This window comes from Lethenteron reissneri, chromosome 48, assembly GCF_015708825.2.
Source record: "Lethenteron reissneri isolate LAM-NWPU_2019-01 chromosome 48, ASM1570882v1, whole genome shotgun sequence".
NCBI classification, from domain to species: Eukaryota; Metazoa; Chordata; class Hyperoartia; order Petromyzontiformes; family Petromyzontidae; genus Lethenteron; species Lethenteron reissneri.
Genome location: NC_083826.1, coordinates 5,642,161 through 5,665,158, shown reverse-complemented (window position 1 = coordinate 5,665,158; position 22,998 = coordinate 5,642,161). Strand labels below are relative to the sequence as shown.

Below are 22,998 nucleotides of genomic sequence, written 5' to 3'. Positions count from 1 at the left end.
GTACAAAATCAACTTCATGCAGCTCCGATTAGCACGGGTGGCTGCATACTCGTGCGAAAGAAGTTCGACAAATAATCATTTACAAGAATTACCGTGGCCCGGCGTGACAGACGGACAAAACAAACACGCTGGCCGAGTCCCTAATTGCAAAGCGGCTTTACACTAAAAGTGTCGTTCGTGTCGGATCGCCTTTACCAGTTATCGTGACCGCGTGTTAGATGGATGGAACTAACGCAAAATGATAAGACATATTAGTCTCAAAAGTATACATGAACCCGATGGCTAAAACAACATTTCACAGCCCATCCAAAATAGCCACCAACAATCGTCCCACATCACCGCGTGTCAGAGGTCGCAAACGGGTTTTGATTCCTTACCCATACCCGGCCGCACCAGGGTCGCAAACGGGTACCCGTACCCTACCCGATACCCGGCTACCCGTACCCGGCCGGGTATCGGGTAGGGTACGGGTACCCGATTGCGACCTCTGGGATGAAGCCATGTTGCAGGCGCGGGTGGGTTGATTCTCGGAACTTGAATTCAGAGAAGAGACAAGACGTTGGGAAATGAGTGACAAACGGTTACTCACCAGTGACTCACGGCCTACCCGTATCCGTACCCGGCCGCACCAGGGTCTCAAACGGGTACCCGTACCCCCGTACCCGGCCGGGTACGGGTAGCCGGGTATCGGGTAGGGTACGGGTATCGGGTACCCGGTTGCGACCTCTGCCACGTGTACATCTGCATCCCTTAGTCAATCCACTGCTGGATGAGGGCCTCCCCATCCCGTGGAAGTTAGGGGGAAGCGGTCATGGATTTTTTTTTCCGGGTGCTCCGGTTTTTCCCCTGTACATTTAGACGCATGCGTTTTGATTATTGTGCCCCTGTAAATGTTCACACGATAAGCCACTACGTTGAGCTACAATTTGTGGCCAGGCACTTCTGAAAAGTAAGCTAATACCTCAATGGGCCTTACCCTGGTGAGATAAAAAAAAATAGTTTAGTTTTATTTTAATATTCTTTTCAGTGATGTGTTTACCTTTCCTATACTTTGCACTCCTATTGTGTTTTTCTATCACTTGTTTATGTAACCTTCTGTGAAAAATAACTTTATAGCTCATCGGATTCCTCCAGTATAAACAAATATTTAGATTCTGATTTGACTGTACTTTGACACCAGGCTGTTATTATTACGAATAAAATTAATCGAACCACGAGTCGAATCGCGATCCTGAATCGTGGCAATCATTCGAATCGTCGCTCGGTGACGTCATCGCAGCAGCCGCCCCCCCCCACCCAAACAGGGCCCACCTGAATCGCGGGATCTGCCTCTTGTTGAAGTCGTCGATGATTTTCTCGGGGCTGATCTTCAGCGCGCGGTCGGCGATCACGACGATGTCGTCGATTCGCAGCTTCTCCACCGAGTGACCGCACGCCCCTGTACGCCGGGTACGGGGTGGGGGGGATGGTGGTGATGATCACGACGACAACGACGATAACCACGATCACGATGGAGACAGCTAGAAGCATTGCCGCAACATCAGGAGACCGCGAGAGATGGCGACGGCTTAGGCAGGACAGACCACGGCTGATTACGATGACGACGACGACGGGAGGGAGGGAGGCTCTCGTACCTTCGGGCACGAACACTTTGGTGGCCAGCAGGTGGTCCGGAGTCGGCGCCGGAGGGGGCGGAGGAGGGCGGGGGGGGGCTGCCCCCCCTCCCTCGGCCGCCAGCTTCTGCTCGCAGAGCACGAGCGCTGTGTACGACCTCGAACCGCCGGCCTCCGTGGACACCTGGGGGAGAGAGAGAAAAAAAAACTAAAAAAACCCGGCACGGAGTCGCCGGAACGCACACGCGGTTAGCACGGTCGGCTATGTACAGTGCGAAAGAAGTTCAACACAGTATCTTCTTGGTTCTTTCGGTAAAGTCAGGTAGAAGGGAAATAATAAAATAATAAATAATAAACCATAATAAAATGCAATTCTCACGACGTTTCGGCCACAATGCAAGCAGCCGTCCTCAGGTGAAGAACAGGTCTGTCGGAAAGACAGCGTCTAAATTAAGACCTGTACTTCACCTGAGGACGGCTGCTTGCGTTGTGGCCGAAACGTCGTGAGAATTGTATTTTATTATGTTTAATTTTTATTGTATTATTTCCCTTCTACGTGACTTTACCGAAAGAACCAAGAAGATGAATCCCTGCAGTCACGAAAGCTTTAAATGGAAATTCAACACAGTACATACACACACAGCCCGGTGCTCGCACAGCTGCATTGGTTGCCGCACGAACGCATTACAAGGTTGCGCTCATTACACACAAAAGTGCACGCCACGAATGAACCACAAAAGTTTGCCGGTCCTGTCAAGGAGCAAAAACCATTACGCAAACTCCGGCCATCCTCGAAGGCAGCGGCTTTTGGCTGGCGGTCGAACAGAGGCGGTCACTGCGTCGTGCGCTTTCAGGTGCGTTTCTGTGGCCGTCTTCCGATATTAGGAAGCCCGCTTGAACGATGCACTTTTTAAATAATCGAGATTGAAAACGAATTTCTTCAGAACTGCTTTTTAGTGTTTAGTTTGTTGTCCGAGTAGCATGGCTGGCTACGTACGGTGCGAAAGAAGTTCAACGTACGCACATCATTACAATGACAACGATTATTAGAGCCGGACTATCGGATTTATTGAGGATTCCTCCAGTAGAAATAAATATTCTGCGTGGTCAGCTCGGTCCACAGTGGGGATCGGCGGCGCAGCGGTTAGGGCACCGTGTTACAAACCCGGCGACCTACCGCCTGCACCACCCCCCAAACCAGAGGTCGCAACCGGGTACCCGATACCCGTACCCTACCCGATACCCGGCTACCCGTACCCAGCCGGGTACGGGTAGCCATTTGCGACCCTGGTGCGGCCGGGTACGGGTAGGCCGTGAGTCACTCATTTCCCAACGTCTTGACTCTTCTCACAATTCAAGTTTCTAGAATCAACCCACCCGCGCCTGCAACATGGCTTCATCCCAGAGGTCGCAATCGGGTACCCGATACCCGTACCCTACCCGATAACCGGCCGGGTACGGGTAGCCGGGTATCGGGTAGGGTACGGGTACGGGTACCCGTTTGCGACCCTGGTGCGGCCGGGTACGGGTAAGGAATCAAAACCCGTTTGCGACCTCTGCCCCAACCCCGACCCCCCCAGGGCGGCACCTGCAGCAGCACGGCGAGCGAGTTGGGCGCGCGGGACGAGTTGGCGACCACCACGCGGCCCGGCAAGAGGGCGCGGGCGCCGGCGGAGGTGGCGGCGGCGCCGCGCAGCGCCTCGCAGCGCAGCTCCACGAACTGGCGGGCGCAAGCGTGGTACTCGGGCAGGTCCGACAGCTGGCCCGAGCAGTCGGCCTCCGCCATCCCAGAGAGCCGCGCTGAGAGGTGCCGCACCCTGTGCTCGTGCTCCTGTGTGTGGCGGCGGGGGGTGGTGGAGGGGGCGTGGGGGGGGGCAGGGAATGGAGGGGAGTAGAGGGAGGGGTGGTCACAGTCGCTTTGTGAGTGTCGCTGCCCCCTTGTGGTCTCTTGATAATCATTCACATGAGACATGCACACGTAGTCTACACGTCAGAGGTCGCAACCGGGTACCCGATACCCGTACCCTACCCGATACTCGGCTACCCGTACCTGGCCGGGTACGGGTATCCGTTTGCGACCCTGGTGCGGCCGGGTACGGGTAGGCCGTGAGTCACCGGTGAGTAACCGTTTGTCACTCATATCGGGTAGGGTACGGGTACGGGTAGCGTACGGGTACCCGTATCCGGCCGGGTACGGGAAAGGAATCAAAACCCGTTTGCGACTTCTGCTACACGTACTATACGCTCGTTATCCACACACGTGCTCCACATGTAACTCCACATACGTGCTCCACACTGCGCTACGAACCCGGCGACCCGAGTTCGATTCCTGCTCACGACCAACACCAGTGACAATTATCTGAACCATTCCTGGGCCTCCCCTAGGTCGACTCAGCCCTTAAATGTGTACCCGGTGCGGTGTGATAACACATCGCCATTGGCGAGGCGGCCGGAGGTGGTGCTGGCCACCCACCCCTTCGTGTGCCGTTCAGCCTTCATAGGTGCTACTTGCTAATAAGGCTATAGGGGCGATCACTCTTCTCATGTATGTTGAACTTCTTTCGCATCGTACGTAGCCAACCGTGCAAATCGGAGGTGTGTGCATGTGTGCCTGTGAATCAGTCTACCCATGGCACCTGGGTCTGTCCTGTGACCTCCTGCCAGCGGGCGTTCGACACCTCACGTGGCCTTAAAGTGCACATAGCCTGGCACAAGCGCCGCGGTGACGTCACCGCCATTCGGTGGCGAATGGCGGTTGTTGTTGTTGTTGTGGCGGTTGTTGAACCTTGGCGTCCTTGCGCGTGTGGAACTCGGAGAAGCTCCTCTTCATCATGTCCTCCACGCGGATCGCCTCCACGCGCAGCAGGTTCAGGATCATGGTGTACGTGAGGCGGAACTGAGACTCCAACTTCGTGGGCTTGCCCTGTACAAACAGACACAAAAAACGTGCGCAAACTATTTTAAAACTACATATTTTTTATTTCACCACAAGCGACCTTGACATCACAAATGATAGCTCAACGAAGCGCCTTATCACCACGTGGAAATTTATAGCAGTCAAATACTCTAAACGCATAGAGATGATTCTAAATGTGGAGGGAAAAACCGGAGGACCCAGAGAAATATCCACGCAACCACAGGGAGAGAGAGAGACACGCAAACTCCAAATATACAGCAGCAGGAGTCAGGGTCGGGATCGAACCCACGACCTCCTGTATACCAGGCGAGGAAGTTAACATCTCCTAGCCACCGTGATGATGATGAGAGAGACGCAAACTCCAAATATACAGCAGGCGTCAGGGTCGGGATCGAACCCACAACCTCCTGTATACCAGGCGAGGTAGTAAACATCTCCTAGCCACCGTGATGATGATGAGAGAGAGAGACACTCAAACTCCAAATATACAGCAGACGTCAGGGTCGGGATCGAACCCACAACCTCCTGTATACCAGGCGAGGTAGTTAACATCTGGCCACCGTGACAATGATGAGAGAGAGACACGCAAACTCCAAATATACAGCAGGCGTCAGGGTGGGGATCGAACCCACAACCTCCTGTATACCAGGCGAGGAAGTTAACATCTCCTAGCCACCGTGATGATGATGAGAGAGAGAGACGCAAACTCCACATTTACAGCAGGCGTCAGGGTGGGGATCGAACCCACAACCTCCTGTATACCAGGCGAGGAAGTTAACATCTCCTAGCCACCGTGATGATGATGAGAGACAGACACGCAAACTCCAAATATACAGCAGGCGTCAGGGTCGGGATCGAACCCACAACCTCCTGTATACCAGGCGAGGTAGTTAACATCTCCTAGCCACCGTGATAATGATGAGAGAGAGACATGCAAACTCCAAATATACAGCAGGCGTCAGGGTCGGGATCGAACCCACAACCTCCTGTATACCAGGCGAGGTAGTTAACATCTCCTAGCCACCGCATCGCCCACCTACAGCAGAGGGGGGCGGTGGCAGCGCCAGCGCTCACCAGCATCATCTTGTGCAGGTCGGACATCTCCGGCACGCCCATCTTGCACAGGATGATCACCATGCCCGTGGTGTCGAGTCCGCGTCTGCCCGCGCGCCCCGCCATCTGGATGTACTCTCCTGGGGGAGGGGAGGCAGGGCGGGCACGGGGTCGAGGATTAATTTTAAAAAATATATATGTATAAACGGGGTCAAAGGGTAATGACACAGACCAAGGAGGGCAGCCACAGGTGAAAGGGCTGGCAAGTTGTGGGGTGGGGAGGGGGCAAATACGGAGCAGTGGGGGTCAGGGCGTGATGAGGCAGCGCGTCCAGACCCCCGCTGCTCCCCTCAACATTCCCGAAACCATTTAATTCAAGATCAAGAGAGAGGAGCGCTGATCTCCTCTTGACAAATCCGCGCCAGAGCTGGAAATCCCACATTCACACAGCTGGGGGTGAATGTGTCCGTGAAGAGACAGCACCGTTGACCTTCCACAAACGTGGTTCCCATTCTCTTCAACACAGAGGGAAGACAGGCCGAGTTAATCCCACACTCCCGCACCTCCGATTAGCACGGTCGGCTACGTACGGCGCGAGAGAAGTTAACACGCGCACACGCGTACGACATACGTATGTTACGGGCGGCCGGATAGTTCGTGGGAGGTGCGCATAGCAGACACCGTTGGAACGCTGGGTCGAGATCTGGGGTCTTCACCGCCCGCCCGGCTGTGGTGAAACTGCACTCCGGTTTTTTTTCCCTCCGCATTTACAAACATGCGTTTAAGACTATTGAGATGAATTTGCTGCTATAAATGCCCAAACGATAAGCCACTTTTGATTTAAAGCTTTCGTGACTGCAGGGATTCATATTCTTGGTTTTTTCGGTAAAGTCACGTAGAAGGGAAATAATAAAATAATATAAATATAAAGCAATAAAAATTATCACGACATTTCCACTGCAACACAAGCAAATCATCATCAGGTGTGAAATCCACAGCAAGAAAATTGAAAAAATTAACCCGTAAAAACAAAGTTTTTCACTCTAAATCCTTTATATGCGTGGCGGCTAGAGTCCTCTCGTCCTCTGGCTTGAGATGGCTGCCACCTATGGGTCAGATGATTGTTTGCAGTATTAAACAATTGGTAATTAAATATTTAATTTGTTTTCCCTAAACAGTGTAAAATTTTAGAAAAAAAATTTCACGAACATTAATTGTCTCGCACAACGAGTCTGTGTGCAAAATGTCAGCTCGATTGGATCACGGGAAGTGGGTTAAAAAACGACCGAAAGGTTTACATGGTCGTAAGCAAGCAAGCAAGCAAGCGAACTTAATATAAAGGATTTAAAAAGTGGCAGTTTTTCCTGACGTCAGCATCAAGGACAGCGATTTGGCAGTTTGTTGAGCTATCATTTGTGGCCAGGTCGCTTGTGAACAATTCGCTAGTACCTCAGTGGGCTCTGCCTGGTAGGATGGGGATGGTTTCGTTTGATTTGTGTGCGTTTGGGGGATTTGTTTACATTCCTCGTACTCTGCACTCGTGTTTTTGTACTGTCTGTTGTTGTAACGTTATTAACCGCCCCGACATCTGTGAAAACGAGCTTCATAGCTCATCGGATTCCTCCAGTTATAAATAAATATTCGGATTCTTATTCCCAAGTCAAGAGGACTTGGCGCTCTGAGTCCCAGCCAACAAATGACCGCATCAGAAAAAGACATCCGCCACCGTGTCACGTTTAGTTTCGCCATTCAGGTGTTCACGAATCCCTATAACTTTAGTAATAGCTATTTTAGCTCGCTATGTTTTATTTGACCAGGTAATCCCCACTAAGCTATAAAGCTCTTTTTCAGAAGCGACCCGGCCACAACTGATAGCTCAATGAAGTTGGCTTCTAATCACGTGGAAATCTATAGCGGTCAAATACTCTGAAACGCTAGATTCTAATCCACGCGACCAAGGGGAGAACGTGCAAAACTCTGAATACATATAGGTGTCAGGGTTGGGATCGAACCCACGACCATCCGTATACCAGGCGAGGGAGAAAACATCTCCTAGCCACCATGGTGCCTCAAAGAGAGATGATAGGCCGTGTCAATCCCAAACTCCCGCACCTCCGATTAGCACAGTTGGCTACAGCATCGAGTGTTGCCCCCTCGCACGTGGGGTTTTGTGTACTCAAAGTGTCCCATAATGCTTAGGCTACGTAGACGGCACAGGTGGAGAGTCCACGTCTCTTGCTGTGCCGCCTTCTGCCAGGCGAGCCGGGGTAACGGCTCCTCCTCGACGCCCACGGCGGAGGTGGGGGGAAGGGAATTTCACACAACATCCCCGTGCAATCATCCAACAACCCTCGCCACCGCTGCCTCCACAACACTTCAGGACTACGAGCGGCCACGTGCGTGACCACGACCGCCACCACCGTCACCGTCACCACCGCCACCGCCACCGCCACAGCGACCGCCACAGCCACCGCCACCGCCACCGCCACCGCCTGCCCGGCCAAGTGCATGAATCGTGTGCCGGTACCCGGGGAGAGGTCTCGGAAGTTGGTGCCGTCGTGCTTGCGGATCGAGTCGAAGACCACGGTGCGGGCCGGCATGTTCACGCCCATCGCAAACGTCTCCGTGGCGAACAGCACCTGCGCGGCAAACCACACAAGCGCCCGCCCCGTCGTCATATCACATCGCCCTCCCATCATATCACATCGCCCACACCATCGTCATATCACATCGCCCTCCCATCATCTCACATCGCCCTCCCCATCATCTCACATCGCCCACCCCGTCGTCATATCACATCGCCCTCCCATCATCTCACATCGCCTGCCCCATCATATCACATCGCCCTCCCATCATCTCACATCGCCCACCCCGTCGCCATATCACATCGCCCTCCCATCATCTCACATCGCCTGCCCCATCATATCACATCGCCCTCCCCATCATCTCACATCGCCCACACCATCGTCATATCACATCGCCCTCCCATCATATCACATCGCCTGCCCCATCATATCACATCGCCCTCCCATCATCTCACATCGCCTGCCCCATCATATCACATCGCCCTCCCATCATCTCACATCGCCTGCCCCATCATATCACATCGCCCTCCCATCATCTCACATCGCCTGCCCCATCATATCACATCGCCCTCCCATCATCTCACATCGCCTGCCCCATCATCTCACATCGCCTGCCCCATCATATCACATCGCCCTCCCATCATCTCACATCGCCCTCCCCATTATCTCACATCGCCTCCCCGTCGTCATCTCACATCGACCTCCCCATCATCTCACATCGCCTGCCCCATCATCTCACATCACCCTCCCATCATCTCACATCGCCCTCCCATCATCTCACATTGCCCTCCCATCATCTCACATCACCCTCCCCATCGTCTCACATCACCCGCCCTAATAAAAGGGTTTTTCCCCTTTTTTCTGGCAACAAAACTGAAACCTTTTTACAAGGATTCATGTCTGCATTAACCACAATACCTGCAGTGAAATGCAAACAAAAAACACACACCGATAATATATAATGCATTGTCCTTGAAACTGATTGGTCCACACCAAGGGACGGCTTTCTATTGAGCCTCGACCCAATTGGTGCTTGACCAGAGGACGCCAAAAGGCGTCCACAGCTCAAAGACAATGCACTATCAAAGTAATGAGGGCTCGGGGTGATCATCTACATCATTGGACCTCCTTTGCCAGTACCAAAGTACAATAATAAGGTTTATCCCCTTTTTTTCTCGCAACAAAACTGAAACCGCCCTCCCGTCATCTCACATCGCCCGCCCCGTCGTCACGGCACCTTGACGAGTCCCCGCGAGAACAGCATCTCCACCACCTCCTTGAGGATGGGCAGGATGCCGCTGTGATGCACTCCGACGCCTCTCTTCAGCAGCATCTCCATCTGCAGCACCTGCAAGTGCGGTGGTGGTGGGGGGGGGGGGGGGGGAGGGGGGTTGCACCACATTACTCGTCATCGTCATCGTTGTCGTCGTCGTCATTGTTTTTGTCGTCGTCCCTATGCTGCTGCTGCTGCTGCTGCACGGTCGCTCTGCAGCAGCAGTTCCACTCCCCCCACCTGCGGCAGGCTGCGGTCGGTGCCCTTGAGGCGGGAGATGCACTTGCGGAAGAAGACGTGGATCTCGCTCTGCTCGGCGGCGGTGGTGAGCGCCAGCGTGGTGAGGCCCGACGCCGTCTCGTCGCAGCGGTTGCGCGAGAACGTGAACGCCACCACGGGCAGCTGGTCCCGCCGCCGCAGGCTGTCCAGCAGCGACAGCCACACGCCCTTGTCCTGCGGGAACAGCGCGCGGGCGGAGGTGGCGATCGGTGCCGGTGCAGTGGTGGTGGTGACCTTCATAGGTGCGACTCGCTAACAGCACTTGCCCCAACAGTCTGTGGAGGCTATACGGGGCATCTTTGGCTGTCTCTTTGTGGTGGTGGTGGTGATGGAGACAGTGGTGGCAGCGGTGATGGTGGTAGTGGAGGTGGTGGTAGCAGAGACAGTGGTGGTGGTGGTGGTATTGTGATGAAACTGGTGAAGCCAGAGGAAACCCATGCAAGAAGAGGGGGCAGCATATACAAACTCCCACACAGCAAAAGGTGATCGGGGCTGGAATCGAACCCAGGTGATTCTCGCTGCTGTGAGGCACAGCCGTTAGTTACCACTGCGACATGAACTCTAAATTCAACGGAGCCGGCCTCGAATCGCCGTCATCATCACCATAATCGTCATCGTCATCATCATAATCATCATCACCATCGTCGTTGCCATCATCACCATCGCCATAATCGTCTTCATCGTCATCGTCATCATCATAATCTTCACCACCATCGCCGTTGTCATCACAATCATCATCGCCATCGGCGTCATCATCGCCATCATCAAAATCACCGTCATCATCACAATCTTTATCACCATCGTCGTCATCATCACAATCATCATCGCCATCGTCATCATAATCATCATCACCATAATCGTCATCATCGTCATCACGATCAACACAATCGACATCACCATCGTCGTCGTCGTCACAATCATCACAATTATCATCGCCATCATAATCATCATCACCATAATCGTCATCATCATAATCACTGTCATCATCACAATCTTTATCACCATCGTCGTCATCATCACAATCATCACAATTATCATCGCCATCATCATCATAATCATCATCACCATAATCGTCATCATCGTCATCACCATCATCACAATCACCATCACCATCGCCGTCATCGTCATCATCACAATCATCATCGCCATTGGCATCATCACAGCCATCATCATCACCATCATCATCACAATCATCATCGCCACTATCGTCATCACAGCCATCATCATCACCATCATCATCACAATCATCATCGCCATTGGCGTCATCACAGCCATCATCATCACCATCATCATCACAATCATCATCACCACTATCGTCATCATCGCCATCACAACCACCGCCGCCACGGCCGTCCGCGCACCTGCTTGGGCCCGCCGCCTTGCACGGGCTGCTTGGCCCCGAAGCTCTGCGCGTGCTTGCTCGTGCGCTCGCGCTTCGCCTCGACGGCGTCCGCGTGTGCCCGCGTCGCGAACGTCCCCGCCGAGTTGAGCAGCAGGAAGAGCTCCCCCTGCGTCTTCTGGCTGTTGCCCGTGTACAGGAAGTGCTCCAGGGGCACCGGCCGCTTGGCCGTGCTCACCACGTAAACCTTCTTGCGCTTGGTGCGGCTGCGCGGTAGAGGCAGCGATTGCAGCAGAGACGGCGGAGACAGTGGCGGTGGCGGCGGAGATGGTGATGGCAGAAGGCAGAAGTGGCAAAGGCAGCAGAGACGGCGGAGACAGTGGCGGTGGCGGAGATGGCGGTGGCAGAGGCAGCGATGGCAGCAGAGACGGCGGAGACAGCGGCGGTGGCGGAGATGGCGGTGGCAGAGGCAGCGATGGCAGCAGAGACGGCGGAGACGGCGGTGGTGGCAGAGGCAGCGATAGCAGCAGAGACGGCGGAGACAGCGGCGGTGGCGGAGATGGCGGTGGCAGAGGCAGCGAAGGCAGCAGAGACGGCGGAGACAGCGGCGGTGGCGGTGACAGAGGCAGCGATAGCAGCAGAGACGGCGGAGACGGCGGCGGTGGCGGAGATGGCGGTGGCAGAGGCAGCGAAGGCAGCAGAGACGGCGGAGACAGCGGCGGTGGCAGAGGCAGCGATAGCAGCAGAGACGGCGGAGACAGCGGCGGTGGCGGAGATGGCGGTGGCAGAGGCAGCGAAGGCAGCAGAGACGGCGGAGACAGCGGCGGTGGCGGTGGCAGAGGCAGCGATAGCAGCAGAGACGGCGGAGACAGCGGCGGTGGCGGTGGTGGAGATGGCGGTGGCAGAAGCAGCGATGGCACAGCAGTGGCAGAGCGGTGGGAGAGAGAGCGGTGGCACAGCGAAGGCAGTGACAGTATCAGTCTTAATTCTAGATTTGAAGCTTTCGTGACTGCAAGGATTCATACTCTTAGCTTTTTCGGTAAAGTCACGTAGGTAAAAAATTTAAATTTAAATTAATAAAAATCTGGCTGTGACGGTCCCACCTGATGACGGAGACTTGTGTTGCCTCCGAAACGTCGTGATTTTTTATTATTTTATTTCTATTATTACTTTTATTAATTTTAATTTCATTTTTTACCTACGTGACTTTACCGAAAAAGCTAAGAGTATCAGTCTTAAGCCAATGGGGGGGGGGGGGGGGGGGGGGGGAGGAAAGCAGCGATGATTGCTGCCACAGAGAAGGCCGACCGATTCGGATTGCGAGCCTCAAGTCACTCCTCACCCGATCCAATCGGCAAACTCCAGCGTGTTGGGGACGGTGGCGCTCAGCAGGATGAGGTTGACATGTTCCGGCAGCATGATGAGCACTTCCTCCCACACCACGCCTCTCTGCGCACATCGTTAACGCCGCCGTCGTTAACGTCGACGTTAACGTCATCAAGGTCGTCGTCAACATCATCGTTAACGTCGTCGTTAACGTTGACATCGTCAACGTCGTCAACCGGAGGCATTGTAATGTCGCTCCACATCGTCATCGCCATTGTCATCGCAATCATCACCATCTTCATCACTATCATCACCGTCATCATCATCACCATCATCATCGTCATCACCGCCATCACCACCGTCATCACCGCCATCACCATCATCACCGCCATCACCGCCATCACCACCGTCATCACCACCATCACCACCATCACCACCGCCGTCACCACCGTCACCACCGTCATCACCGTCATCACCGTCATCACCGTCATCATCACCGTCGTCATCAACACCGTTATCACCATCGTCACCACCATCACCGCCGTCATCACCATCATCATCATCACCATCATCACCACCATCACTGCCATCATCACCATCATCACCACCATCACTGCCATCATCACCATCATCACCACCATCACTGCCATCATCACCATCATCACCATCGTTATAATCCATCAGCCACTCACCTCAGCGTCGTTAACGTAGTGAACCTCATCAAAGATCACCCACTCCAGGTCGCGGATCACGTCCGAGCCATTGTACAGCATGGAGCTGTAACGGCAACAGCAGCAGCAGCAGCAGCAATTGAGAACAGCAACAGAAGCAGCAGCAGCAACAGTAAAGAGAAGCAACTGTAGCGAACGTAGCAGCAACAGCAGTTGCAGCTGGCACCGGCAAAACTTTCAAGCAAATTTTTTTTATCTTTATTATTAAGAACAGGGCTGTCGGAAAGACAGCGTCCGAATGACAGCTCTGTTCTTCACCTGAGGACGGCTGCTTGCGTTGTGGCCGAAACGTCGTGAGAATTATTTTATTATGTTTAATTTTTATTATTTTATTATTTCCCTTCTACGTGACTTTAAGAACCAAGAAGATGAATCCCTGCAGTCACGAAAGCTTTAAATCTGTGTAGCTCTCTTTCATGAGTGACCTGGCCACAGATGGAAGCTCAAACGAGTGGATTATCGCGTGGAAATTCATAGCAGCCAAATGCTCGAAACGCGTGATGTTGATTCTAAATGTTGGGTGTAAAACCGAAAAGAAAAAGATGAGCAAACTCCAAATATACAGACGTCAGGGTCGGGATCGAACCCACGATTTCCTGTATACCAGGTGAGGTAGGTAACATCTCGCCGCTTGTGACAACAGATGGCACAAGTGATCTGATGAGATTCCGAAATCCATCCTCTTATCCGCACCCTCCTTCGCGGAGCAGAGGAGTAAAAAATGACAAGTGGTGGCAAAGTCAAATTCACCCTGTAATGCGCGTTTTATCTTCCTATATCCAGGAGCCATCTTCCCGGATAATAGGATCCGCAAACCGTGCCCCACTCCCTTCCCACATCAATACGGCTAAAAGGGAGCTTTCCTGCACTCTCAATGTAAGTGTTCGAGTGAGCGAGCAAGCAAGTGGGCGAGCGTGCATGCGAGCATGTGAGCAAATGAGTCGGTGAGCGCATGAAAGGGCGAGCGGGTGGGAGAATGAACGATGGAGTGAGCGAGCGTGCGACCACGTGAGCGAATGAGTCGGTGTGCGAATGAAAGAGTCAACGGATGCAGCGAGCGAACGGATGAGCGTGCGAAAATGTGAGCGAATGAGTCAGTGACTGAATGAAAGGGCAAGCGAGTGAACGACGGAGCGGCGGGCGAGCGAGCGAATCGTCTCGTGAGTAACCGCACGAGCGAGTGAGCGAGCGATTCGCGCGGGCAGGCGGGCGGGCGGTCGAGGGGGTCGCACCGCAGGATCTCGGTGGTCATGATGAGGCAGGAGGCCTCGGGGTGCAGCTGCACGTCTCCCGTGAGGAGCCCCACATCCTTGAACGTCGCCTTGAAGTCGCGGAACTTCTGGTTGGACAGCGCCTTGATTGGCGACGTGTAGATGGTCCTGCGACACCAAGGGACGGACGGGGACAGAAACAACGCGTGACGTGGACACCAGCGAGCGCTTTTCCGGGGCCTATTCGGAATCAGTTTCTTTACCAATCCTGGAAGAATGCAATGAGCTACAAAGCTATTTTTCACATTGTCTCGTAGGGGCACCGGGGGTTGTATGTACGGATGTATAATGAACTTCTTCCGCACCGTACGTAGCCAACTATGCGAATCGGAGGCGCGGGGTTAGTCAATTACATCAACAAACAAACCCAACGACGCTTGAGTGCAAGATAGAGAAAAAGTCGTTCTTCAATGCACGTGGATCACAAGGCACACACAGCACAAAAAACAAAGATCCCCTGTATAGCCTGAACAGACTTTTGGGGCAAGTGCTGTTAGCGAGCACCTATGAAGGCCGGCACGGCACACGAGGGGGTGGGTGGCCAGCACCACGCCTGGCCGCCATTGTCTCCCCAGTAGCGGTGTTAACACACTGCACAAGGTACTCATTTGAGGCTGAGACAACCCAAAGGAGGCCCAGAAACGGCTCAGATAATCTTCACTGGTGTTGTTCTTGAGCGAGAATTGTACCCGGGTCGCCGGATTCGTAGTGCAGCTCGCTAACCGCTACACTACCGCTCCCCAGACATAGCACACACACTCACCCACACACCCACTCGCACACCCAAACACACTCACCCACTTCACACACTCACCCATTCACACACTCGTCCGCTCACCCGCTCTCCACCAACTTCACACATTCATCCGCTCGCACACACTTACCCACTCAACACTCTCTGCAGAACAGGGCGGGGAGAGAGGGGGGAGCACAGACAAACAGACAAAATTCTGCACAGCTCATCGCCCGGATCGGGAATCGAACCCAGGGGTCCCTTGTTGTTTCCCGCATGGAGCGGGTGCTGCTCCAGCAATGAGAAATGATAGGAGTTGTTGCCAGATAAAAGGGTAAAAAACCGATTGTCATATTTGTTACTGGCAAATGAGGTCCCAATGGTGTAAATGCTTACCCGGAGCTCTCATACTCTGATGGTGCATTGTCTTTGAGTTGTGCGCCTTTTGGCGTCATCTGGTCCAACCCATGTGAGACTAGGCTCTAAGGAAAGCTGTCTCGGGTGTGGAACAATCAACTTCAAGGACAGTGCATACATTATCAGAGTTATGTTTTTTGTTTGCATTATGACTGTAGGTATTGTGGTCTATGCAAACATGACTCTTTGTAAAAAAAAAGTGTCAGTTTTGTTGCCAGATAGAAGGGTAAAAAACCAATTATAAAGTAAGGGCTTGTTCCTTGCTTTTTATTCGACGCGTGTGCAGCGATGGCACAGCCATCGATCGAGGGTCGAATTCGAACCGCGTTGTGTGATCGGCATCGCGCTCGCTGAAGGTGTTGATGCCTTCAGGGAAGTCGTGTCCTGTGTACGCAACTGCGCACAATTCTGCGAGTCACTTATGACTGCTTTGCCGTTACTTATTGCCAATTATGGACTCAGACTATTGTCCTATCATCTCATCGAGTCCCTGGCACGTAATAATATGCTACACAGTGGCAGTGAGGCTCGCAAAATGCCAATTTATTACTAATAAACCGGATTTCGATCGGATCATTGGGGGGGCACGTGCCACCCCACCTCCCCCCCCCCCCACTGGCTCCACCAGTGCTGCTACCACTACGGCGCCGCCAGCGCCGCCGCCGCCCGTACCGCGTCATGTTGCGCTGCGACAGCGCGATGGCGTACTCGGCCACCACCGTCTTGCCGGCCGACGTGTGCGCCGCTACGAACACCGACTCGTGGTTCTCCAGCCGCAGGATCGCCTGCTTCTGAAACGTGTCCAGCTCAAAGGGCCACTGACGGGGGGAGGGAGTGGAGGGATCAGAGGAAGTAGAGGGAGTGGAGGGAGTGGAGTGAGAGAGTGGAGGGAGTGGAGGGTGGTAGTGGAGGGAGTGGAGGGTGGGAGGGAGGGAGTGGAAGGGAGTGGAGGGAGTGGAGGGAGTGGAGGGATCAGAGGGAGTAGAGGGAGTGAGTAGATGGAGAGAGTGGAGGGAGGGAGTGGAGGGAGGAGAGAGAGGGAGTGGAGGAGTAGAGAGAGGGAGTGGAGGGAGTGGAGGGAGTGGTGGGAGTAGAGAGAGGGAGTAGAGGGAGTGGAGGGAGTAGAGAGAGGGAGTGGAGGGAGTGGAGGGAGTAGAGAGAGGGAGTGGAGGGAGTGGTGGGAGGGGAGGCAGGGAGTGGAGGGAGGTAGTGGTGGGAGGGAGGGTGGGAGAGAGAGAGGGTGGGAGGTGAGGGAGCGGGAGGGAGTGGAGGAAGGGGCCACAGTCGCTTTGTTAGTGTTGCTGCCCCCTTGTGGTCTCTTGCTCAATCATGCACATGGCGTATGCAAATGCACTCCACACATTGATTTACCTTCAGACTTGCGTCTATTGCCCTGGCTAGTGCTCGAGCTCGCGTTAGCGTTGTCGTGAGACGAACGGTAGACAAACAGTGCCTGCCCGCCTCTCACCTTGAACGCCGGGTTGGGCACCCGCTTGTGGAAGTCGGGCACGGGCGTGCTCACGTCCAAGGGGATGGCCCAGCGCTCCTCCTCTTCCTTCCCCCCCCCTGCCACCACCAGGGGTGAGGGTGGTACAGCCCCCACGGCCCCGGCCTTTCCCTCAGGCACGGACTCCTTTAAAGACAGAAGCCAACAGGGGAAGAAGAAGAATCGTGCACATGCGTGGTTTGCCGTGGTGGCTTTATTCGTCATAAAGGGACCGCCACGGTGGCTACCTCGCCTCACGTGCCAGAGGGTCGTGGGTTCGATCCCGATCCTGACGCCTGCTGCTGTATATTTGGAGTTTGCGTGTCTCTCTCACTCTCATCATCATCACGGTGGCTAGGAGATGTTGACTACCTCGCCTGGTTTCCAGGAGGTCGTGGGTTCGATCCCGACCCTGACGCCTGCTGCTGTATATTTGGAGTTTGCGTGTCTCTCTCACTCTCATCATCATCACGGTGGCTAGGAGATGTTGACTACCTTGCTTGGTCTACAGGAGGTCGTGGGTTCGATCCCGACCACTTAAGTGGCGGTGACGTCACCACGGCGCTTGTGCCAGGCTATGTGCACTTTGCCACGTCAAGTGTCGAACGCCCGCAGTCAAGAGGTCACGGGACAGACCGAGTTACCATGGGTTGACCGACTGAGATGACTGGCCGATGCACCACCACCCGTGCTCCCCGCTGAGACAACTCTCCGCCCGGCGCTCCCCTCTATGTTGTGAGCGTCGCTTCTCCGCCCTCCGTTGTTGCTGGAGGGCGACTGCCTCCAACTGCCCAGCAGCGTCCTTCACGAGCCTCCTCCTCCACAGAGGCCGATCTTAACACCGCCACCGCTGGTACCGGTCATCGGCAAGTCCACTCAGCTCCACTTCCTCTTGTACCACACCACTCCATCTCTTCTCTAGCCCGTGCCTACGCCCGTCTAGCTCCCCCTATCCGGTCGAACAAAAAACTTTTGCTTGACACAAACACGCCCACACGCAGTTGTGTGTCTCTGTGGCATCGTGGCACTCAACCGCACCTGAACTCCTAGGCCCTCGAGGCTGTTGGAGCGCTTGAAGGCCGGCTTGGACGACTGCGGCGTCCGCTGCTGTCGTTTCTTCTCTCCCACCCGGGGTTGGCGCTCTCTCCTCTTGCTGGCCGCGCCGCCCTTCGTCGGGTCCCTCCGTTCCTCCTGCTTCTTCTTGGTCGACGCGTTTTCTTCCTCCTCCTCCTTGTCGTCGTCGTCGTCGTCGCTGGGGCCTCCCAGGTCGAACTCGTCGAGGCCCTGCTGGATGGCGGCGAGGCTCACGATGCCGCGCGGGACGGGGCGATCTGAAAGCGTCGTCGGCAAGGTCGTCGAGAAGGTCATCGAAAAGGTCATCGACAAGGTCATCGAAAAGGTCATCGACAAGGTCATCGACAAGGTCATCGACAAGGTCATTGACGACATCGTCAGTTACATCAGCCACATTGGCGGTGAGAGCACCATCGTCACCACCACAAAGCGACGTCGTAAATTCCACTGTAATATCGAAACCATGGAAATTACCGTCATCACCAAAGATCCCTCGTGTAGCCTTAACAGACCGTTGGGGCAAGTGCTGTTAGTAAGCAGCACCGATGATATGGCCGGTACGGAACACGTACACGAGAGGGCGGGTGGCCAGCACCCCAGTGGCGTTGTTTACACAGTACTCCAGCTACACCTTTGAGGCCGAGTCGACCTAGGGGAGGCCCAAGTCCGTTTCGGATAATCGTCACCGGTGTTGGTGGCAGCGAGCGGCAATCGAACTCGAGTCGCCGGGTTTGTAGTGCAGCGTCATCACCAACTTCGTCAACATCGACAAAGCATCATCATTGTCATCACCACCAACACCATCGACACTAACCGATAATCACAACTGATGAGTGCGGGGGGTGGCGGTGTGGCCTAGCGGCAGCCAGCCTGCCGCTTGTCGCACAGGTTCACCGTTTCAATCTGGTCAAACAATATAAAGCTTGCAACTCAATGGCATCACCTGGTTTGTTGAACTCCATGCCTCTCTTCATCCCGGGTGGCACCGTGAGGAGGTCTGCGAGCACAACATTGCACGGGGTCAAGAGGTCGATCGCTTGCCTCCCTTCTGCAAGATCACGTGGCGTTCGTGAAGTCAGCACCCCGGATCTTCAAGGGCCGCTCTTACAGCCTCCATCGCCGCTCCCGTCCGGCTTCCCTCTGTTTCACAGCTCTACCACTTTCACGGTCGCCGTGGTGACAAGATGTTAATTACCTCACCTGGTACACAGGAGGTCGTGGGTTCCATCCCGACCCTGACGCCTGCTGCATATTTGGAGTTTGCGTGTCTCTCTCTTATCATCACGGTGGCTAGGAGATGTTAACTACCTCGCCTGGTATGCAGGAGGTTGTGGGTTCGATCCCAACCCTAACGCCTGCTGCTGTATATTTGGAGTTTGCGTGTCTCTCTCTCTCATCATCATCACGGTGGCTAGGAGATGTTGACTACCTCGCCTGGTATGCAGGAGGTCGTGGGTTTGATCTCGACCCTGACGCCTGCTGCTGTATATTTGGAGTTGGCATGTCTGTCTCACCGTGGTGGCGTAGATTTTTCTCCCGGTCCTCCGGTTTTTCCCTCCACGTTTAGAACCAACGTGCAGTTTTAGTATTTGGCTGTCAGAATTTCCACTTGATGAGACACTTCTTTGGGCTATCCTTTCTGGGTCCCTTCTGAAAGAGAGCTATAAAGCTCAGTGGGTCTTACCTGGTAAAATAAAAATAGCTTACAGTATAGCTTTAAAATGAAAAAAAATTTTTAAAGTTTTTTTGTTTATTAAGCAGAGCGGGTGCGAGAGTGATGCTCTTTACTGGGTCGTGCAGAGGTCACTCGAATGTCATGCGATGGACATTGCCGTGAGTGGCACTGCAGGTAGAATGGACATCACTTGAAAGGGTTCTCAAGGGGTGGCTCTGATATCCGCTGGACGCTCTCTGGGCAACCGGCGGTTGCAACTGCTTTGCGAGGGATTTCCGGGCGGATTCTTGATCGCACTACACAACATCGGCAGCGCGGCCGGGAATGACCTGATCCAACAAGGCCGCCGCGATCACGAGGATATTGTCTCGATGCGACCAACAAAAATTGATCAAACTCTGACTGGGAAAGCTTCGGCTCACACCTCTCACGACCGAGTTCAACATCGTCGTGAGGTGGTGAACTCGGAGATCGGGATAAAATTGGCGGAAAATCGGCGGTATCGGCCACAGCGTCCGCGGGCGAATGCACGGGGTTCGTTGTGACGTGCGTGGGTCACGTGACAAGGTGTGCGTCACGTGACGTGGTGTGGCATGGCGTCGTGTGATGCACCATTCTCAAAGTCGAGCTCCTCCTCCGCTGCGCTTCGCTCGCTCATGGCCTCCACCGTCGGCTCATCCATCCCTCCTGCGCGATGCAAAAAAAACACAAAGACAAAGTTGCCCCGGAAAGCCTTACTACGAAATAAAGTCAAGCAATACAGAAGGTTGCAGTAGAGCTCCCTCTAGTGGAGAGGCACTCTTCGCTAACAGTGGCCTGAGGAAAGCACTTGCAGGGCTGCCCTTTTACCTAGATCCAATCAGCGTGACCAGGCCATGTGGCAAAGGTCCTTTAACAAACTGTGAAAACGAGCCTCATGAGCTCATCAGATTCCTCCAGTTTTAATAAAAAAATATTCTCGTTCTGAATGATGGGGCTAGTGCTGTTAGCGAGTCGCACCGATCAAGGCCGGCAGGGAGCATGAGGGGGTGGGGGTGGCCAGCACCATGCCCGGCCGCCTTTGTCTGCCCATTGCTGATATCGATTTAAAACACATTAGGTCATGATTTAAGGTTTTGTCAACCTAGGGGAGGGCCAGGACCGGTTCAGATATTTGCCATTATTGTTGGCCGTGAGCGGAAATTGAACTTGGGTCGCCGGGTTCGAAGCTTTCAACTGGGAGATTCAAAGACAAAGATCCCCCAGATAGCCGTTAACGGTGCAGCAGTTAGCACGCCGCGCTATGAACCCGGCGACATGAGTTCGATTCCCACTCACGGCCGACACTAGTGACGATTATCCAAAACGATCTTTGGTCTGCCCTCAAATGAGTACCTGTGTGTGGTGGTGTGTAAACATCACAAGGCACACAAAGGTGGCCGAGCATGGTGCTGGCCTCGTGCACCGTGCCGGCCTTCCTAGGTGCTACTCACCACTAACAGTACTTGCCCCAAGAGTCTGCGAAGGCTACATGGGGGATCTTTGGCTTTGTGCGTCGGTGCGTACCGGGCCAGAACGGGAAGTTGGTGTTGCTGCCCCTGAGAGCCTCCGACGGGGGTCCGGGTGGACGACGGAAGGACAGCGAATTCTTGGACGACAGCCCCGTGTCCTCCACTAGCACCTGGACACACACACAGACCAGCTTGTCACCCAAGCGCGAGCCAGGTTCTATCCACTGCTGGATGAAGGCTTCTTATTACGCGACGAAGTGGCTCATGATCACGTGACAAAGTGGCTTCTCATCACGTGACGTAGTGCCCTATCATCATGTGACAAAGTGGCTTCTCATCATGTGACGTAGTGCCCTATCATCATGTGACAAAGTGGCTTATCATCATGTGACGTAGTGCCCTATCATCACGTGACAAAGTGGGTTCTCATCATGTGACGTAGTGCCCTATCATCACGTGACAAAGTGGGTTCTCATCATGTGACGTAGTGCCCTATCATCATGTGACAAAGTGGCTTCTCATGGCGCGGCAAAGTGGCTTATCGTCGCGCGCGTACCTCGGTGTAGGCCAGCAGCTCCCCCGTGGTTGGGTTGCGCTCCACGCGGACGGTGGTCGGGGCGGGGCCCGTGTCCACGTGGTAGAGCGAGTCGGCTTGCCCCACGCGCGGCCAGAAGCTGGTGGGAGAACAGGCGCGCGTGCACGGTCACTCGTACGTACGTACGGCCGATCATCCATTAGCCAGCACTGCGCTATTATCCGGTGCGCGATAATCCGGCTGCTTCCAACATTATCCGTCAGACCTGGACCAATCAGTTTCAAAGACAATGCATTTATTACCAGAGCATATTTTTTGTTTGCATGTTGACCACAAGTAGGTGTGGTTAATGCAGACAGGATTCCTTGAATAAGGATGCTGTTTGGTGTTTTAACATCGTGACACATGTTTTATTGCCACAAAGAGTAAAACATATTGTATCCAAATATACAGCAGGCGTCAAGGTCGGGATCGAACCCACGACCTCCTGTATAGCAGGCGAGCTAGTTAACATCTCCTAGCCACTGTGATGATGATGATGAGAGAGAGAGACACGCAAACTCCAAATATACAGCAGAAGGCGTCAAGGTCGGGATCGAACCCACGACCTCCTGTACACCAGGCGAGGTAGTTAACATCTCCTAGCCACCGTGATGATGATGATGAGAGAGACACGCAAACTCAAAATATACAGCAGCAGGCGTCAAGGTCGGGATCGATCCCACGACCTCCTGTATACCAGGCGAGGTAGTTAACATCTCCTAGCCACCGTGATAATGATGAGAGAGAGAGAGAGACACGCAATCTCCAAATATAGAGCAGGCGTCAGGGTCGGGATCAGACCCACGACCTCCTGCACACCAGGCGAGGTAGTTAACATCTCCTAGCCACCGTGATGATGATGATGAGAGAGACACGCAAACTCCAACTATACAGCAGCAGGCGTCAGGGTCGGGATCGATCCCACGACCTCCTGCACACCAGGCGAGGTCGTCAACATCTCGATCCCGTCACGGCGCGTGCGCTGCTCACTGTTGCAGGCGCTGGAAGTCGTGGATGGGCAGGTGCTCCGCCGACAGCAGCTCCCTCTGCAGCAGCTCCCGCAGGTCCTCGGCGTGGGGTGGAACGCCATGGGGGAGCTGAGAGACACGGGGAGCGGTGGGGGGGGGGCAGAAGACGGTGAAGCATAGGGAGTGATTTG

At 54.2% G+C, this 22,998-nt stretch overlaps 1 protein-coding gene across 1 annotated transcript in view; it reads right to left on the bottom strand.

Annotated features, from left to right (window-relative positions):
- LOC133354608 (superkiller complex protein 2-like) overlaps positions 1 to 22,998 on the bottom strand; it is a 31,850-nt gene that overhangs the window by 6,471 nt on the left and 2,381 nt on the right. The window contains exons 3-22 of the mRNA XM_061571588.1: positions 22,830 to 22,936; positions 21,819 to 21,936; positions 21,318 to 21,432; positions 20,385 to 20,459; positions 19,041 to 19,094; positions 18,062 to 18,354; positions 17,006 to 17,170; positions 16,210 to 16,355; positions 14,349 to 14,495; positions 13,078 to 13,162; positions 12,402 to 12,508; positions 11,082 to 11,325; positions 9,682 to 9,894; positions 9,406 to 9,516; positions 8,111 to 8,222; positions 5,605 to 5,723; positions 4,399 to 4,536; positions 3,202 to 3,444; positions 1,635 to 1,797; positions 1,312 to 1,438 (exon numbers count right to left, since the gene is read on the bottom strand). Of these exons, the coding sequence (XP_061427572.1) occupies positions 1,312 to 1,438; positions 1,635 to 1,797; positions 3,202 to 3,444; positions 4,399 to 4,536; positions 5,605 to 5,723; positions 8,111 to 8,222; positions 9,406 to 9,516; positions 9,682 to 9,894; positions 11,082 to 11,325; positions 12,402 to 12,508; positions 13,078 to 13,162; positions 14,349 to 14,495; positions 16,210 to 16,355; positions 17,006 to 17,170; positions 18,062 to 18,354; positions 19,041 to 19,094; positions 20,385 to 20,459; positions 21,318 to 21,432; positions 21,819 to 21,936; positions 22,830 to 22,936 (2,882 nt within the window). The remainder of the gene's footprint in view (positions 1 to 1,311; positions 1,439 to 1,634; positions 1,798 to 3,201; positions 3,445 to 4,398; positions 4,537 to 5,604; positions 5,724 to 8,110; positions 8,223 to 9,405; positions 9,517 to 9,681; positions 9,895 to 11,081; positions 11,326 to 12,401; positions 12,509 to 13,077; positions 13,163 to 14,348; positions 14,496 to 16,209; positions 16,356 to 17,005; positions 17,171 to 18,061; positions 18,355 to 19,040; positions 19,095 to 20,384; positions 20,460 to 21,317; positions 21,433 to 21,818; positions 21,937 to 22,829; positions 22,937 to 22,998) is intronic.